Source organism: Epinephelus fuscoguttatus, linkage group LG2, assembly GCF_011397635.1.
Source record: "Epinephelus fuscoguttatus linkage group LG2, E.fuscoguttatus.final_Chr_v1".
Lineage (NCBI taxonomy): Eukaryota > Metazoa > Chordata > Actinopteri > Perciformes > Serranidae > Epinephelus > Epinephelus fuscoguttatus.
The window spans coordinates 36,821,604-36,836,601 of NC_064753.1; the positions used below are offsets into that span (position 1 = coordinate 36,821,604).

At 39.4% G+C, this 14,998-nt stretch overlaps 2 protein-coding genes across 2 annotated transcripts; one reads left to right on the forward strand and one right to left on the reverse strand.

The window, feature by feature from the left end:
* The first annotated feature begins 1,433 nt into the window (after positions 1-1,433).
* On the forward strand, positions 1,434-7,194 carry LOC125901276 (AP-1 complex subunit sigma-2-like). The gene is made up of 5 exons (XM_049596911.1): positions 1,434-1,606; positions 2,086-2,264; positions 3,840-3,948; positions 4,076-4,213; positions 5,416-7,194. Exons 2-5 carry the CDS (start codon positions 2,086-2,088, stop codon positions 5,461-5,463), a joined length of 474 nt encoding a protein of 157 aa, XP_049452868.1. The 5' UTR covers positions 1,434-1,606; the 3' UTR covers positions 5,464-7,194.
* A 185-nt stretch (positions 7,195-7,379) lies between these two features.
* zrsr2 (zinc finger (CCCH type), RNA-binding motif and serine/arginine rich 2) lies at positions 7,380-14,417 on the reverse strand. The gene is made up of 11 exons (XM_049596860.1): positions 14,138-14,417; positions 13,647-13,726; positions 13,445-13,535; positions 13,203-13,311; positions 12,154-12,240; positions 11,678-11,716; positions 11,051-11,181; positions 10,707-10,920; positions 10,014-10,069; positions 9,795-9,904; positions 7,380-9,660 (listed from the first exon to the last, which is right to left on the reverse strand). Exons 1-11 carry the CDS (start codon positions 14,176-14,178, stop codon positions 8,756-8,758), a joined length of 1,863 nt encoding a protein of 620 aa, XP_049452817.1. The 5' UTR covers positions 14,179-14,417; the 3' UTR covers positions 7,380-8,755.
* Positions 14,418-14,998: the final 581 nt, after the last annotated feature.

The following is a 14,998-nucleotide window of genomic DNA, read 5'->3' on the forward strand; positions in this document are numbered from 1 at the left end:
TTGTATGTTCGTGTCTTATTTATATATGTTCAAAATGAATATCAAACATCTAATAATTTCTTCAAAAAAAAGAAGAAGAAAAAAGTAAACATCATCAGAAAACGTATTTAATTCATTTAAAATGGCAGTGGTAGAAGAACTACAGAAGTGTTTCCTGCAAAATGTACTTAAATTAAAAATAAAGCAGAAGTACCTATATGCAACACATGACAGTACATTACCATACAATGTTCATTCCAGCACTGTTGCACTATTTAACCCATTATACACAGTTTACAGTAACAGCTTGACTTGTATATGGACACTCATTAATATACACTTATTTGTATTTATGTATTTTTTTGCTTGCTTGTTTTTAGCCAGTGGTGAAAGAACTCAGATTATTTACTTGTCCTGCATACCAAATTTTACTTGAGTAAAAGTACAAAAATTTTATGTTGCTATTATTAACCACATCATGTCACTTTACCTCTTAACTTTGTATTTGTTGCTCTTGTATCCTTCATTACGTATATTCTTATTCTTATTCTTATTATTATTATTATTATTATTATCATTATTATTATCATTATTATTATTAATTTATTTATTTACTTCTTTGTTTTTCTGTATGCTTGTTATTTCTGTCTTTATGCTGCTGCGACACCTACATTTCGCCTGTAGGGGTCAATGAAGGCTTAATTTATCTTATCTTATCTTATCTTATCATACCTTTTCTTATCTTATCTCGTCTTCTCATCTTGTCTTGTCTTATTTTATCTTATATTATCTTATACTTTTTCTTATCTTAAGTTATCTTATCTTCTCATCTTGTCTTGTCTTATTTTATCTTATATTATCTTATACTTTTTCTTATCTTATCTTATCTTATCTTATCTTATCTTATCTTATCATACCTTTTCTTATCTAATCTTATGTTATCTTATCTAAATGTGTACATCACTTTAATGTTATTGCTGGTAAAGGTAATGATTATTTTAATTACTCTCTATATGGTAGACCAATAAAGCCTTACCTTATCTTAACCTAAAAAATATTATTGATTATATTTTGTATTATTCACCTTAATCTGCAAAGTGACTTGTTATTGAAGGTATCAAATAAATGTAGTGGATCAAGTACAATATTTGCCTCTTAACTTTAGTGGAGTAGAAAAACCTAAAAACTGTACTTAAATACAGTATTCGAGTAAATGTACGTGGTTACTTTCCAAAACAGTCTTTTGCTGTATATTTTTGTGTATAAATGTTATCTTTGGTAGGATACACCTATATCCAGATGAATACAGAAGTGAAAATGACTGTGTGGAAAACTTTGAGACACAGGAAACGATAGCAGTGTGCAAGGAAAAAACGCAACGAATAACGGAATCTCTCAGCCAATCAAATCCCAGAGCTGTGGCTTTTTCAACCAATCACAGCGCAGCTGTGTTAATCGTTGTCTCACCAGCAACCACCATCCAATAGCTAGTTTAGCATCAAGCTGTATGAGAGGCTAACGTGCAGAGACACGCAAATATCTGCACACTGTCTTTGGTTATGTGTTTCGCTTGAATTTACCGAAGTTACCAGTCGTCTAAGAGACTAAACCGAAGATCCGGTCGAAGGTAAAGAGTCGTGTTTACTTCTCGTGTCTGCTGTAGCTAGCTGGGCGTCGCGGGAGGGGGCGCAAATGACACATAGCCGTGTTGATGATGTTAATGTGTGGCCATTTAGCAGGGTTAGCTAACATAGGCTAATGGAAGTTTGTGCAGAGGCATCCTGGATGTAAAACTAACCAAACTAAAAATGGATTTGATCAGACGGTTAGGTCGTGTTATCCTCGAAAACAGTGCATGTGTTTGGTGTGAGGGCGTTTCTTATTTATTATTCTATTAGATGTCAGCTACTGGATTATTTTTATTGCCTTGGTAACGTTATAGTAACTTAGTTCTCATCATAACGTTATATGTCACGTGACTGCTTTTGACTTACCACCCAACCCTCCGTCCGTTTACCTCTGTCATTTCTTCACCTCCCTTCTCTTTATTCATGTGTTTATCTCGTGTCTATCATGGCTAACTTTGAATTGAACTTCCTCCCTCAGATGCAGTTCATGCTGTTGTTCAGCCGGCAGGGAAAGCTGAGGTTACAGAAATGGTACGTGCCTCTCTCTGACAAGGAGAGGAAGAAGATATCCAGAGACCTGGTCCAGACCATCCTGGCCAGGAAGCCCAAGATGTGCAGCTTCTTGGAGTGGAGGGACCTCAAGATTGTGTACAAGAGGTACTGTAGGTGACAAACATGCTGCAGAGACACATTCAAACCTTTTCAGATCATTTTCCTTCTTGTCATCTGCACCAAGCCTCCAGGGCAGACATGGACCTCACTGGTTGTTTTCAGTGCAGTGTGTTTTGTTATAAAATGTACTTCTTAACAGCAGCAGGCTCAATTTGGATCATGTAAATCAATCTATTTAAAATCAATCCTGCAAACGCTGCTGCAGGCCTGTCATGAGATACTGCAGCATGAAAACTCAATCCTGACTATGGAAATAGTAGTTTGGCATTGCTTTTTCTTGTCAGAGGTCTCGTCTGCATGTGACAGACTTCATCAACAGATGGACTTTGCTCAGGGATACTCAACTTGCTTTGCCCAGGGGCCACTTTTGCAAAATGACAGGAGGCCAGAGGCCAGTGAATATAAACAGACTTAGCCCAGAACTTGGTCAGGGGGTCTGAGGGGTTCCTTCCCTGGCACCTTTTTTGATAAACAAGCTTTAATTTGAGGCTTTTTTCATGCACTCTGATACCTTATTTACATTCATAGTACGGAAATGAATCAGTTCGTTGTCCCTGAGAATTAGAAAATGGCCTGCAGGCCACTCGGCACACTGTTGTGAGCCCTGTAACTTGAATACCACTGGTTTAGTTATTATAACATGACTTAAGTTTGTTGATGAAGCATGAGATTATTTTGTTAAACCTTCAAACAGTCCACAGCAGGCTATTACTGATTTTTGTGGTACACTTTGGCATTTCAGAGAGCGATCTTAGTAACAGGATGTGAAAATGTTTGGTGTGCTACATCACTTTTGTATCTGTGGTGGCATGTTGGGGTGGCGTGAGTCAGTGATTATGTTGTCAAGCACTGAGATTTAGTTCTCACCTTCTGGTGTGTGATGAACACCAGAAGCACCCCCTCTCTTATAACAACTTCCAAACAATGGAGGAGTGTTTCAGACATGTAAGGAGTGCCTGATTTGTCCCAGATGCGAATGTTGAGTCACGAAAATACAAAGGACACATCCGTATTTGTTCAGTGTATTATAAACAAAAAAGCTAACAAAGAAAGACAAACAACAAACAGCCAGGAGACAGTGGCCCAGGGCTGCGATACTGTAGCACAATGATATACACTTGACTGTTTAACGTGCACAAACTAATACAGTCCAGTTTAATGTGCCTGCAGTATGGATGAAGTGGTCAGTGGTTTCACAGTAAACCACAGTAAGATATTCTGTGGTAAATGTTATCATTTCAGATTTCATTATCAGATTTTCTGTGGTTAGTTTTATCATTTTGATCACCACACCTTGCGGTAAATACTGTTAAGCATCAACCAAAGTTGGCAACAGCCTCCCAGACACATGGCATCTCAAATGTTAATGCACATTTGATGGGTTTCATGTGTTCACATCAGGTATTGGCCATGTTATTATTTTATTGTTCATTCCAACAAGTTCATTGTGCTGCTGAAGTAGCACCCATGTTACTAACAATGATATAATATGTTACCAACATTAACATTTGTCGACATCACCCCCTTGTTCATTTGTTATTTCCTCACTTTATGTTGTAGATACGCGAGCCTGTATTTCTGCTGTGCAGTCGAGGATCAGGATAACGAGTTGATCACCCTGGAGATCATCCACAGATACGTGGAGCTGTTGGACAAGTACTTTGGCAGTGTGGGTCTCTTAAACTTCATACATGTAACATGCTGACTTATAGCGTGTGTGGGGGGAATAAACAATAGAAAATTCAGGACAGGATCTCCTCTGATCTGCTGCTGTTTGTGTTGTTGTGGCCTTACAGGTGTGTGAGCTGGATATTATCTTCAACTTTGAGAAGGCCTACTTTATCCTGGATGAGTTCCTGCTGGGTGGAGAGGCCCAGGAGACATCCAAGAAGAATGTGCTAAAGGCCATCGAACAAGCTGACCTGCTGCAGGAGGTACGCACTGTTCTTTATCAGCAGATAGCTTAGCCCATTAGACAGACCACTATAGCGTCAGGTGAACAGTACCTGTCAGTTAACCTGCCGATGATTTTCTCAGTTGATTAAAGTAGTGTGTAGGATTTAGCAGCATCTAGCAGTGAGGAATGCAGACTGCAACCAGCTGAGACTTCTCCCATGTGACAACCATGATAGGTAGGATAGGGTAGCATACGATTCCTTAAGTGTTTATTGCTGAGGTAATTTTTATCCAGTATCTAAATTATCGGCAGAGGTCTCATTCTCTCCATAACAAATGGACCAAAAAAACTTTTAAAAAAGACTGAATAAAGCAGTCTCAGGTACATCAGTGTTTCTCTGATGCTGATGTGGACTCCCTCCTTATGTAGATATGAACGGCTCATTTTGAAGTAACGAAAACAAGACCATTTTTATTTCCAGGTGATTATACATTAAAGAAAACATACTTGTTATATTATAACCCACCTCTGCCAATATATTCTCCTGAATCCTACACACTGGACCTTTAAGTGTTTGGTCCCTGAAATGTCTGACAATTTGGGAAATATGCTCATCACAAGCTTCCAGAGCTGGTGTTGGTGTCATCAAATAATGTTCAACCAACAGTCCACACCCCAAATATATTCACCTTACTGTCATTTAAGACAAGGAAGAGCAGCAAATCTTGATATCTGAGAAGCTGGAACCAGCAACTTTATGGCATATGCTTAAAAACACGTCATTGAAACGAGTCATTGATTAGCAAAATTAATTTCACTCAGCAATGATGAAGGGTAGCTCTAAGATATTCGTGCATTGCTTTTTTTATTTTATATTTTTTGATGCTGCTGCCCTCCACACTTGACGTCACTGGTTTATTTTTGGCCATTAGCGCTTGATTAATACCTCTCCCTCCCTTGTGCCAGAGTGCGAAAGCAAGTGCTGTCCTGCGTGTTTGCATTTCTGTCCAGCTGTAGTCATTTGTACTCAACAGAATTAGTGCTCGGTGATTTATTTTTAGCAAAGCATGCAGAATTGTTGTTGTAACAGCACGGCTGACTGAGCAGGCCTGTAGACTGGAAAGGCCTCCTGTCCCCATCACACGTTCAGTAACTTGCAATTATGACTCTTCCTATCAAATATAATTTGGAGGGGTAATTTCAGCAAGGAACACTACTCTTTCTTTTCTACGCCCACAGGAGGCCGAGGCACCACGGAGTGTCTTAGAAGAAATTGGGCTGACATAAATCATCACGCCGCTGCCTCGCAGTTCCTTTTTCCAGATGCAGATCTGGCAACCTCCATGTGTCTCTCCTGTCTCCTCCTGTTCACTGTGTCAGTGTTATATGTATATAATCACCATCCATGTACTGTATTACTCTGTACTGTACTATCCAGTAATGTCCTTTCAATGTGGTGCCAACTGTGGTTTTAATGTGTCTCCTATGTACAATCTCCCTCACTGTATTCTGCCGTACTATTAGCAAACTTCACACCCTGAACTTCTTAAAACTCCACAGAGTACAATGTAGCGACGACATGAGAACTCTTGCATCGTATCAAGATCATTCATCATCACTTGATTGCAGAGTTGTGTGTGCTGTTTGGCTTACAGAACTTCTTTAAGGTGCTGTTGAAGCCGCAGTTGTAGCTTCTCCTGTATTATCATCACATTTGAGTCACAAAGCTAAGCGTGCTATCTCATACTCGCAACCCACAGCATTGTTAAACAAAACTTACAGCTGTTCTGAAAGTATTACCAGACTCTTCTTCCCATCTGGATGAAAAAAATATTATTTGCCGCCCAATAAAAAAAACAGCTCATCTCATTTCTCAAACTGACTTCTTTCTGACATTAACAAGTGTAGGGTTGCAACCAGTGATTCTTCTCTTTGTCAATTAATCCATTGATTATTTCCTCAGTTAACTGATCAGTTGTTTTGTCTATAAATTGTCAGAAAATTGTTAAAAAAAAAAAAGAAAGAAATGTTAAGTGTTTCCCAAAGCCCAAAACGATGTCCTCAAATGTCTTGTTTTGTCTGTAACCCAAAGAAATTCAGTTTACTGTCACAGAGTAAAGAATTAAGAAAATATTTACATTTAAGGAGCTTTAATCAGACAATTATGACTTTTTTTCCTTAAAAAATTACTCAAAATGATTAATTTATCATCAAAATGGTGCACGATTAATAGTTAACTGATCGTTAAATCACTGCAGTTCTGTGTATGTCTTTGTACTTTATGCAAAACAGCAAATATATATTTAAGTAAACATAAAATACGGGGAAGAATTATGAATATGTTACAGGGCACAGCACGGGAAATGGGTTAAAAATCTTGGTCATGCAGCGGATTGATTTTCTTTAATTCAGATGTTTAAAAGAGTCTTTGAGGATCTGCAGAACAGCAGTAAGTGTTCATTGGGTATTTTAAAGATCTGTGACTCAAAGGTAACAGTAATACATGAGAAGTACCAGCGGCGGCTTGCGCTGTTGTGGGAATCACTGACACTTACAATCACTTACACACAGGTAAATTCTACCCTCAAGTGAAATTAAACAATCACCCATGATCAGTATTGGTATTTATGTTAAGTAGGTCTTTGTATTTGGTGATTCCCCCTTCAGAAACTGACCATCTCATCTTTACTTTTCAAGACTTAATTGTTTACCTTTTGGTAAACGTGAGCTGTTTGTGTGTAATTTAGCGTCACGTTTGTTATGTCATCTTTATTTCTCTGACTTATTTTCTTGATGAAAACATAACATTGGAGCTGGTAATGGCCTCTGGAGATAAGTCTTAGGTCAGGAAAACATAGTGACCCAAATAAAAGAAAACAGTATTTTATGTATTACGACACTTTGGCTGAAAGACTAACAAACGACCAAAGAACACTGTGTTTTACCTTCTCAATGGTGTCTATGAAAAGCTAACAAAAGGGATTTAGAACTGCAGGATGTTTGACAAAAGTATTTGGGAATTATTTGGTCACAATACAAAAGTATTTATGTAATTATTCCAATCCGTTTAAAGACGGGTCTACCCTTTCTTTACGGAGTCGGAACGTAAGAGGATGAACTGCACATATCAGGATACATCGTTAATATTCATCACTGTCAGCTCGTTCAGTTGTGATGCAGGAGAACAAGCCGACGAGTGATGAATAGATGCTCATCCCAACTGTACGGCAGTCAGACTTTTTATCTGCATTCTTAAAACCAGTGTTTTTGTTGAACATTCGAAGTATTAAACGACTTCATCTTTGATTTGTGCAAAAGAAAACATTTTTGTATTGAACACTGCCAACACATTTGCCAACATTTTTTTCTTATATTTGAAAGTTATTAACAATAAATGTATGAAAAAAAGAAAATGCATTTTGTTTTGTATATTGTTTATTACTACGCAACAACAACCATGTTGTGCTGCAGCTCCAGTTATCAAGCATTCAATAATAAAGCGACAATAACCATTTTCCAAAAGCAAGATATTCACATATGTACATACAGGTGCTAACTTCTGCTCAAACCATGTCTCTATCATTCCCTATACATTCACATAGTTAGAAGAACAAAATAAATTCACAGATATTGAAATGTCAGAGCTACGGCTGTAATCTATCAGAGAAAATCTTGGCCCACTGATGGGGGGAAAAATCAGCACATCATGTCTAAATCTGCCACAGTGCACTGAGTGTACTCTCCCTGGTAGCTACAGTATGTGTCCACCAAAGTGTTTTTTTCCCTGAGGCCAGTGTATTTTCTTAATTTTTTGCAATGTGAGCGCCACATATACACTACGCTAAAAACGGCAGCAGCCTGATGAGACATCGAGCGCTGCATGTTTGGCATTTTTTCTGGTCACCGAGTTGAAAAATGTTAAACTTTTGGTCAGCGCCATTTCTTTGGGTAATGCTGCTCTAGTCACTGTCGTTTTTTACCAAGCCGTCCAATCACGGCGGAGGACAGGCAGAATAAATACCACTAAAAACCAACCATCACAGCGCCGCCTCTTTGGGTAATGCTGTGCCTGTCACTGTAACTTTCTTCCAAGCTGTCCAATCACAGTGGAGGACGAACAGAATCAATACCACAAAGACCAACCATCACGTCCTACATGTACAAGTTCTAAACAAACAAACAAAAAAAACATAGGAGAGCATGAATGAAGGAGAAATAAATGGTGCTGCCACCAGCTGGTCCATCCTCTCTTCCTATGTGTTTTAGCCGTTCCTTCATACGGAGAAAAGTACACCATCTTGTGCCAATATTTTTACTTCCGCAGATATTCCGTATGAAAGCAACCAGACGCGACTAAAGCACCTCAGCTGATAAAACGATGTACCTCCAAAGCACCCTAGCTCTCCCAGCTGGGTGTTTTCAGAGGAGTGCTTGGTGTTTTCAGCTGGGAAAAATGCTTCAGTGAACACACAACCTTACTAAAGTAACTCCAGCGATTGTCGAACTAATGACAACTTGGTCGAGCCTATCGACCAACTGATCGACCAACTGACCAGAATATCGTCCCTAGTCGAAGCCACTAAGAGGTACTCGTGTCATCATTTCCAGCAGGCTCACTTGGCATTTCTGTGTTAGATTGTTCATTTTTCATCTCAGGACTTAAATGCTCACTCTTAACACACGGACTCTCATCCACATCCTTGCTTTTCTGAATAAGCTCTGTTTCATTTGGACTGGCCGCAGTGAGGCTCTTCACAGTCTCTTCCTCTGACTCTCTCCCCTTGTCTGACTCTCCAGATGAGCTTGTTTCTTCAGGCAAACGGCTCTTCTTTTTGTGCTTCTTCTTGCTCTTCTTCTTGCTCTTTTTAGACTGTTTGTGGTGTCGACGTGTGTTACCATCCTTTTTGTCTGCCTTCTTGGGGCTCTTCTCTCTACTTTTCTTGTTTCCCTCGCTGCTTGAGCTTCTTGACCTTTCTTTCGCTTTTCCACGAGTGTCTGTGTCTCTGCTGTCTCTCTCTTCGCTTCTATTTCTATACTTGTGCTCCCTGTCTCTACCTCTGCTCCTGTGTCTCAGCCTGTCTTGCTCTCGGTCTTTACTTCTACTCCTCGACCTGTCTCTACTTCTGCTCAGATACCAGTCATTCCTCCTGTCACTGTGTCTGGATGATCGTCTGTCTTCTCTGTGCTGGTAAGAGGCCCTCCTCTCTCTGCTCCTCTCTCTGCTCCTGCTCCTCCGCCTGTCGCTCTCTTGTCTGCTGTGGGACCTCTCAGATCTCGGCGGGCTTCTGCTGCTCTGACGCTGCCTCCACGATCGATCTCCGAATCGCTCTGAATGCCACCCGTCTCTTCGACTCCCCCTGACGCTGCGGTCTGGTGACAAGTGCAGATCCCTGTCAGCCTCCCAGAATTCACTGCCAGGGTTTCGAAATACATGCAGGAAATTGCAGTGCTTCCCTTTGGGGCACTTCTGTCTGTCAAACAATCCTGAAAGAGAAAATACAAACACAACCAAAAAAGTAAATACACTAAACAAATACACTAAAGTGAATCATGTATCTCTGCAGCGATGTCACAGAGGGAAAATGTCTCTTTATTATACATCAATATGAATATCTTACCACATATGGCGTTCTTCCACCGTGTAACAGGACACATCTCACAATGAAGCTGCCGGCCTGCGTACCACCTCCCATTGAACCTGATTATGGCTTCTGTACACTGCTCCTCTCTGGACAGACAACAGACAGACAAAAAATGAAGAGATTTATTCAAAAATTTAAACACTATACAGGTTATTTATTTGGAAAAAGTCGTGGAGCGGTTGTGTGACGGCTTACGTGCCAAACTGAACATAAACATTTCCCTTCAGGTGTGGTTCATAATTGCAGCTGACCTAAGAAGGAAAAGATCAGTGAAACAAAACAGTATTTTTAGTGGTAATAATGTATATGTATATATAAAACACAGTTACATGTACACATGGCAGAGAAATCTATCTTGGGAAATCTGGGTTTCCAATTTCCTGCTCTGATTACAGAAACCGGGTTTTAATATACATGAAAACAAGATGACATAAAGATAATGGAATACTTCAGAGCTCACTGTAACAGTGAAGTCCCTTTTACACTGCCTGTTCAATGTGGGAATGTTGGGCCGTTATTCTGATTTGCCGTCCTGTATAAAAGGTACGATCGCAGAATGGGGGGGCAGAGTTATAACACATGTTATATGTGTGACCCACACAGCAACCGAAAATGTCCACAAACTGGGGAGACAATGAGGTCAAGGAGCTCCTTACCCTCCAATAAGAGGGCGAGAATAGCTGCTATATAACAGGGACTGCAAATGATTTTTATTAATGTTAGAGCCCTTCTCGACATGTATATTACACGTCACACTAGATGCAGATTATGCCAGTGTTGTTTGGTTCGGTGTAAAAAAGCAAAGGCAGTGTAATGAAGGGACTTTGTCGAGGCAGAATTATAGGATCTCTGTGTAAAAAGGGCTACTGACTACTGATTTCATCTCACCTTGAATTGCACCACTTTGCCGACACTCTTTAACTCCGGCAGGACATCATGGTAGAACTCAAGGAAAGACTCCTGCAGGTCCTCCTCGCTGTGTTCCAAAGAAGCATCAACGTCGTAATCATCGCGGCGTGACTGCTCCATGCCAAACGTTGTAAACATACCACGGATCACCATAGTCGGGCTGGATGTGGGATAAACGTGTTTCCGAGAACATCTGGACGCACACAGACAGAAGAGAGGAGAATATACAAAAATATGAACAAAGACTAAGACATTCACTCTCTGAAATACCAGGTTTGTGAATTTAATGTGGCATGTCATGTGAAAAGAGAAACGAATAGTACCTGTCTCCAAATCGACACGCCCCGGTCTTCAGGAAGAACGGACAGTTGGCTACATCGCGCTCTGTTCCGAAGTTCTCAGAGCTCTCCTTCACAGGAGCCTCAGGATTCATCCATGGTTCTCCGTTTTCTAGCTGTGAGAACATGTACAAAATTTAATATATACATGATAGTTTGCCTATAAACTAGAATGAGATTTTTTCAAAAGAAAAAGGTACATGAAATGTATAAACATGATAACATAAACATGATATTTCTTGTTGCTTCAGCAGACATATACTGCAAGATGATATATCAGCAATGAGCTAACAACTTCTGATTTATGAACCTGGACGATATATTGGGCAGGTTATTTTTATAGCCACAATGTCTTGAATGCTTTCCTCTGTCCTTTGTGTGAGGTTTAACTCAACTGAGTTCCATGACATTAGGAATAGGATACACTGAAATATCCAGCAACTTGGGAGATCTAGGAGGGTTTTTCTTTGAAATACATGTTGTGTGTATTTCTGTTACACAAATAATGCTTCTTGACAGTTTTTTTTACCCATGTATAGTACTAATTGTGAAGAAATTAAAATGATCAACATACAGGTATTGATGTAACATGACATTCATGTGTGTTTCTACCTGATTTTCAGCTTCATCCAACATTTTCTGAACGGCCTCCTACAAATGGTGTAAAGACACGGCTGGTGAAAATGTGTAGAGGTCAACATACTGCAGCAGATCTGTCACTCTGTGTTAAGATCACACTCATGAGGACTGGCATTTCAAATTTCTGGACTTTTGGAAAGCAAGGTCACAGACTGTTTTCACACAAAGTAAAAGATACATCCTTGTTGTGAGAGCTGAAGGTGCTGTTAGGGTTTTTCTCTTTGTGTGTGTCTTAGTTGAGGAGTTGGATGGTTGCTTGTGCCACTAAGTCAAGGAAATTTTTAAAAAGAAACCATGTACAAAGTAAAAACACATTTTACAAAAGAAACGTAATTGCTATATGAATATCTGACCCTTGGATTCCTTTTAGATGGGTGATATAAATAATCGTGATTAAGTAGAAGAGGATATATTTCTTTTTGTTTCTATCCTCCCAGGGCCCGTTTCACCTCTCTGTCTCGCTTTGTCTGCTGCTTCTTTTCTCTTTCTTCTTGCTCTTTCCTCTGCTGGGCCTCCCATTCCTCCTTTATCATCCTCTGGGAACACACAAAGACATTACACCAGTTATCTAAAACAATATGTCAAACATGCAGCTCATCAATCAGCCTAATAGTCAACACAACATCAAGCTTTTTTATTTGTTTGTAGATCTTTAAAAGCCTCAAGTGTTTAGATTTTCCTTAAGAATGTGGGAAATGTAATCAGTGTTAGTTACTTTAGCTCAAGCTAAGCGAGTCATAAATGGTGCTCTAGTGAATATTTACAGAAGCACAGTCTGTGTTCATTGCAATTAGGGAACATGTCCCCCAGTGCAACAGTGTGGCTCATCTGTTTTTACAAGTTTTTGGACAACTGTGGAGCTCTACGGCACAGACAAGCATAGTAGTCCAACGCATTTAAATACCGCTTAAGGCAGGTGTTGAACCAGTAGAAGGCTGAATGAAAACACGAACAAAGGTACGCACTGCTGTAGTGCCTCTAATTGAAATTTATTGGCACAACCTCAAGTGAAGTTTTGAGCTAAAGCTCTTCTCCAGACTTTGCTAATCATATAGAGATGCCATCAGTAACAAGAAAAAGGTGTCTTTGCATGTGTAGCAAAGTCTGAAGAAGAGCCTTGGCTCGAAACGTCACTTGTGGCTGTGCAACTAAATTGCTCTACAGCACAGAGCAATATGCTATATCACTACACAGAAAAGACTTCTGAGTGGGATAAATTCATTGTTTGTTTTGGTCTTTCCAGTGGATTCTTTGACAACAGGAAAACATACTATAGAATGTCTCCAGAATTGTCTTCAGTAAAGCATTATAAAATCAAGCCAAGTCTCTGTGGTCTCATCAGACATGCCACACTGATACTAAACTCCAGCTAACCCCCACAGTACAACATCGTTTGAACACATTAGCACCCTTAAACCTGCTATATTTACAAAGTGTATGTTTTCAAAATTTGTCAAATTGTACTTGCTCTCAATGATGAATACAAACAGTATATTACCTCCTCCTCCTCTTTTCTTTTCTTTGCAGCTTCTTCCCTCTCAGCCCTCAGCCTGAACTCCTCTTGGGCCAGCCTCTCTCTCTCCAACCACTCTTCATGCAGCCGCAGTCTGAGAACACAAGTCAGACACAAATCAAACACAATGAAGATTAAAAATAGAAAACTGTAAGATCAGCATTTCCTGTGCTGTCTGTCAATTAATGTGCAGCTGCAGCTGCAGCAAAGTGCCGTTATTGACCTACCTTTCCTTCTCTGCAGCAACATTATCCTCATCATCTTCATCATGTTTTTCTTCTTCTTCTACGGGTGTGCAGCTTGCTTCATTTTTTAAACCTATAACAGTGTGATTGTTGTAATTGATGTGCTGCACAATGCAGCAACAAATGTAGAAACAGGTTGTCACATCTGATGACAGCAACACCAATATATCAGCTATCTTCATACCACATTCTCTTGCTAGGGCGAGAGCTTGGCGTTTCCGTTTCCTTCTCTCTTTCCTTAGAGCAGCCCTGCGTTGCTTTTGACTGAAACAAAAAGATTACATTTGAAACATTACAGACACCTGGCAGTGTAGGAACAAGGACGACAGGATTATCAGAGACCCCAGTTCTGCCTACTCGTGCCTGGCACCTGGTCCTGCACCACCAGGCTCATGGACAGCTTCATCCCACAGACCATAAGACAGCTCACCTCCTGAGCTCATCGACTGTCACTCTATCATTATACTGTCTCTTTACCTCAATATACTTTACTTACTGTTTAACACAGGTTAAGCTTTAACACCGTGACGTAGCGTTAGTAGCCATATTAAGTCTGCTGTATTAACTTCTTGTAGTGGCGTTTTTAACGTTACTGTTTCTTACGTTATTGTGGTCCCACCCAGACATTATTAGATTATCAAAGTATCTCAACATGATATAAAAAGAGACACAGACCTTAACACAGGAGCAGACATCAGTGGAGTTGGTGCAGCCATTAGAGCTAACGATAGCTAACAGTGGCTAGTTATTTAGCATGTTCGGCTAACGTTAACCCTAGCTTCGTCTTCTCTTCCGCGTTTTGTTAAAAACAAAATTAAATAATCTCCGAGTGCATAAGCTATTTCCGACGTTGACTTTGTTTCTCAGAAATATGATATCACTGAATGAATAATTTCTGTTTGTTGTATACTTTGGCTACTAAGCTACATGCGGATTTGTTTGGCTAATGAGTAACAGGAAGTAATTGAGTGAGAAAGAAATACTTCCGGTTTAAAATCCGACACAAATTTATTTGTTTTGTTTTGTGTATATTTTTTGGAGAAATTTAGAGATTGAATACATTTTTGTTACCTTTTTTTACTTCACATATATTTTAAATATTATTTCACATTTCCTAAAGCTTTTAATCTTGTCTTGTAGGATGAATTTTATACAGTATTTTGTACTTTATCACAAATGCAGTCGGCTATTTATAGCAAATTCAACAAAACTCTTTCCATGTTTCGCCATGGAAAATTACTGCATTGTTTATTCCTAATATAAACATCTCCAATTTATTTGCTTGTAGAGTTAAAAATATCAGTCTCAAATAAAGTTAAATTTCCTTCAAAAACAGAAAAAGAAGTGCAACAAAACTACTCACACATTCTCAGTTTGACTAGTGCCATCAAACTTTACAAGTAATTCTAAACATGACAATAACAGTCCCTTTTTGTTTATCAAATGTCCTTATATGGTTAAATATCTATGTGCGTATAAATATGAAACACCCAGACACACAAGTGAATGATTTATTTGCCAACCCATTAGCAAAAA

Bases quoted from the DNA above. Each gene is read 5' to 3' on its own strand.
- LOC125901276 (XM_049596911.1), top strand. From the start codon at position 2,086: ATGCAGTTCATGCTGTTGTTCAGCCGGCAGGGAAAGCTGAGGTTACAG. The intron at 2,265-3,839 runs GTACTGTAGGTG...TTTATGTTGTAG, and splicing joins CTCAAGATTGTGTACAAGAG to ATACGCGAGCCTGTATTTCT. The intron at 3,949-4,075 runs GTGGGTCTCTTA...GTGGCCTTACAG, and splicing joins TGGACAAGTACTTTGGCAGT to GTGTGTGAGCTGGATATTAT.
- zrsr2 (XM_049596860.1), bottom strand. From the start codon at position 14,178: ATGGCTGCACCAACTCCACTGATGTCTGCTCCTGTGTTAAG. The intron at 12,241-13,202 runs GTAATATACTGT...GTGTGTTCCCAG, and splicing joins AAAGAAAAGAGGAGGAGGAG to AGGATGATAAAGGAGGAATG. The intron at 9,661-9,794 runs GTAAGATATTCA...TTTCTCTTTCAG, and splicing joins GTGGAAGAACGCCATATGTG to GATTGTTTGACAGACAGAAG.